Consider the following 4,366-nt stretch of genomic DNA (forward strand, 5'->3'; position numbering starts at 1 on the left):
ACCGAGACTTGTCATTTGCACTTATATATTGTTGCTCTTTTGTTAGTTTTGACTGCTTTTATTGTCCTCATTTGTAAGTCGCTTTGGATAAAAGCGTCTGCTAAATGACTAAATGTAAATGTAATATGCATGCTAATAAGCAACTAGTAAATAGTGAGAATTGGTCCTTTAAAATAAAGAAGGGCTGTAGGTATCCTGGCCAAATCTGCCTCTTGTCATTGGTGCAACAGCCTCCTTCATCGTCACGGCTATGGAGGCCATATGTGAACTCTCTGCCTGTCCTGTCATGGCTATGGAGACCGTCTGTGAACCCTCTTCCTGTCCTGTCAAGGCTCTGTTACCCGTCAGTGCAAGGAAGAGCAGAGGTCGGATCCAAATGCAAGCAGTAGGAAGTTTAATAAAACAAAAGTAATCCAGAGCATCAAACGATGAACATAACTTGGTGAGAACCAGGCAAAAGAAACAACACACCACAACTTCGCAAAGACAACGACTGACAAAGACTAACTGAAACACTGGGCTATTTATACACAGAAGCTAACAGGACGACAAGGTAACATGAAACACCTGTGAAAGCAATCAAGACAACCAATGAAACAACAGGACTACAAGTTGGCTACAAATGGCACTCTAGACAGGAAGTAACACAAATGTCCAAACACAAGACAGGAGAACCAGAGCAAGATAATGACATTTATAGTGTAATCGAGACCCTGTGAATTACAAAGGTGTCTAAAGTGCAATGAGGTGCACACAGTGGACTTCATTCATGAAATGCCCATAAATATATAAGTAAATTCAGAGTAATTTGAGGATAAAATTGACCTTCCCAAAATATTTACAAATGTACCTTAAACCTTATATCCCTGGGGGTTTATTAGAGCTTGAGTTGAAACCACTTCACTGTGGACAGCAAGTCAAATAAGTTTAACATAAATATCTTAAAGCCTACCTAACCATATGGGCAAACAAACTTATGAAATATTATTATATTACATACAGTGTTATTAGAATGTAGTGTAATGAGTTTGCCTACAAGAAGAAAAAAAAAAATTAAACAACAAGTAAAAACAAATCTCATTCTGTTACGGGGAATGAAACTCAGGATCCAAGTGCGAGTGCAATAAGGTTTATTTAGAACCCACAAAAGACAGAGACGGGATGAATTCCCCGGTATCTTGGTCGTGATCAGGGCACCTCCCGAGCAGCTATCTCCACTCCACGGGAACACACCAAAGGTGAGAGCTGACAAACTCCAGACCGGGCTAGGCGCAACTAGAAAACACGAAGACTGACAAGAAGACAGGACATGAATTAACGAACCGACAAACACACACTGAACATGGAGTCCTTATAAAGGCAGCGCTAATGAGTTGCAGCTGGCACGCTCTGATAGAGCGCCAGCTGCCACTGCTAATGAATGACGTACACCCACACACATGACAAGACGCAAAAGGACCGCACGGACCCATGAACCGTGACACATTCTGCTCGTGTTTCATGAATTAAGCCCAGTCTGTGGTGGTTCATGCATCAAGCATAAATAAGGATTAAAGGAAAAGTTCATAATTAAATTAAAATATGCCATTTACTAATGCTAATGTTACTTGTGCCCCCTTTTTTATTTTCTTGTTCCCCTGAAACACAAAAATTGAAATCCTTGTAAGAAAATTTTGGGAAGAATATTCTGGCCACTATTTTTAATATAATGAAATTAAATGAGAACTAGGGCTGTCAAGCTCCAAAATGACAAACACGCACCATAAAGGACATCCAGTCTGATGGATTAGTTAAAAAATCAGTGAATCAGAATCAGATCCAGTTCAATGATACAGTTGTAGATAACAGTTTTATGCATGCAGAAATTCTAACAACTTTCCTTTTCTTCAAACAAAACTATCATAATGCTTCAAAAGACGTAATAGTGCATGTACCGTAGGCACTACTTTAAGGATAAATTGCCAATCATTGCAATTGTATGGAAAGAGCAACCAGTACATTATTCAAAGGGTTTGTTTTTGTGGAAGAAAAAATATCATATAGTTTTGTTATGATATGAGGGTTAGTATGTGATTGCATAATTTTCATTTTTAAATTAACTAATCCTTTAAGAGTAATCAAGAGAATGTTGTGCATGTCCTCCACCTCCTCACTAGAGATTTGCTTGACAATTAGTGTTCGGTCATATGATGTCAACACCAATCCCGCTTCCTGACTCTTCCCATCCTTTGCTGGAGGACTATGTGTAAGAGAAACCTGAAATACACATATAGAAATTTGGGAACAACACATAATAGTTATTCAAAATCATTGCATCACCACATCAGGGTGATACTTGACCCATTACGCTTTGTGCTGGTGTTCTGATCGCTCTGCCAGGGTTTATTCTGTAATAACAACCAGCTGTATGTACATTATCCCTTATTTATCATCCTCTAGGTCAGTGGTTTTCAAACCTCTCCATGAAGTATCCCCAGCACTGCACATTTTGTATGTCTCCCTATATCTGACACACCCACTTCAGGTCTTGCAGTCTCCACTAATGAGCTTGTGGGATTACAAATTTAAGAATCTGTTTAAAATATGCTGATCCTATGTTCTGACATAGCATCACATGAAAAACTAAGGTGAAGTACATTGTATTTAGCATTTAAGGTAAATTACATCAGACAAATGATTATCTTAAGCAAAGTGTAGCAAGAGGTTCCTGTCTGTTCCTGTTCTCCTATTGTTAGTAAAATGAACCAGATTACTGAGACGACCACCTTTTGTTTGTAATGGCTCTTGGTGCCTCTGCCCCAGTCTTTGAGTAGTTATACTGATTGAATTAGGACTGTCAGACTGATTGGATTAGCACCTATGCATTTGAATGACACTGTTATGCTGATGAGATCAAGGCTGGGAAAATGCCGGTGTCGGGCTGATTGCCTGTACTTCATTTGCATGCTATGGGTTAGATTGTCTCCACCTCTACTGAATGTATCCCGCCCCCTTAAAATGTATATAAACTACAATGTATTACTGCCTTAGTCAGGCTTTTGATGACTGCAGCGCCACGCAGCGCGTTCTCAATAAAGAACTCTGCTGAAGATACCCAAGAGTCTCCTGGTCTCTGCTTCGACGAGGAAAAAGTTTCCTACAGTTTTGGTGCCGTGACCCGGATAGAGCTCCTCACCTGAATCCAGATTGAAACTTCAGGCTCAACAAAGATCTGACTTCGTTCCAGACTGAATCTTTCTGTACAACCAAGGGTTGGTGAGTTCCACTCTATCCAAAAGAACCTTTAAGACCAGTACAAATTTGTTATCCTCTGCGCCGTCAGAGAAGAGTTAACAGACAGCTGTAGGGTTTGGTTAACTAAGTTATCCTCTAAAAAATGTTTTTCTTTTAGAGATGAAGGTTATCCTCTGTTTCAGCAGGGAAGAATTGGGTATCCTCTGTTAAGGCAGGGAAGATTAACATTACGTGTTAATATTTGTTACCCTCCGTTTCGGCAGAGAAGAATTGGTTACCCTCTGTTTAGCAGGGAAGTTTAGCGTAAAGTGCTAGTAAATTTGTTATCCTCTGCCTTGCCAAGGAAGGTTAACAATATTTGGTGTGTTAACAAGCGTACCCTCTGTTGATCAGAGAAGTTTTAGTGTTTTGATTGTGTGGTAACAAAGAAACTCACAAAATGATTAGAAAGAATGCTAGACTGATACCCACAACTGAAAAAGATGGTCTCGCGACTCCTTTGTGGTCAGATAGCGAATTCAAATCACTGTTAGGAGTGCAAATGAACCTAATAGTCACTGAGAAAGTTAGACAAGAACTAACTCAGAAATATGAGATCCATCCAGACAAGACTTGGTCTGTAGATGAGTGTAAAAAAGTACTAGGAGCATGTATTCGCAAGAACAATGCGAATGGCATTATCTGCTGCCACAGAGAATTTGGTTTAGCGCTAGCTACACAACAGTCTCAGCGTAACTCAGAGCTAGAGGAACAGAACAAAGAGCTCCGTGCTAGAGTATCCTCTTTGACTAAGAAAATGAACCGCAACAAAGCTGCAGAAAAAACTGATGTGGAAGAAGTTAGTCAGCCTGATAACAATTATCCTGACTTACAAGCTTTCTTTGAAACAGATGTAGCCATCCAATCAGTAACTGATGTGCCTGTAGATTCAGTGAAGGTATGTGGAGCTAGGAGTAGATCTCAGGGAATTGAAAGTGTTCCTCCCAACTCTTCTGTTGTCCAAGTACAAACTGTTGCCAAAGCACTAGGACCTAAAGATATAGAGAGACTATCCCAGAGCTTACCCTCAGCACGCACACATTTTTCAGAATTTAGAAGAGCATTGATCAGCAAAATGCGTCTCTACGACATG

At 40.0% G+C, this 4,366-nt stretch overlaps 1 protein-coding gene across 1 annotated transcript in view; it reads right to left on the minus strand.

Annotated features, from left to right (window-relative positions):
• The window catches only part of LOC107683654 (phosphatidylinositol 5-phosphate 4-kinase type-2 gamma), a 30,295-nt gene that overhangs the window by 15,635 nt on the left and 10,294 nt on the right, over window positions 1–4,366 (minus strand). Inside the window, 1 exon segment of the mRNA XM_074186985.1 lies at window positions 2,101–2,256. Within this exon segment, the coding sequence (XP_074043086.1) occupies window positions 2,101–2,256 (156 nt within the window).

This window comes from Sinocyclocheilus anshuiensis, unplaced genomic scaffold (genome assembly GCF_001515605.1).
Source record: "Sinocyclocheilus anshuiensis isolate Anshui unplaced genomic scaffold, SAMN03320099.WGS_v1.1 scaffold1809, whole genome shotgun sequence".
Lineage (NCBI taxonomy): Eukaryota > Metazoa > Chordata > Actinopteri > Cypriniformes > Cyprinidae > Sinocyclocheilus > Sinocyclocheilus anshuiensis.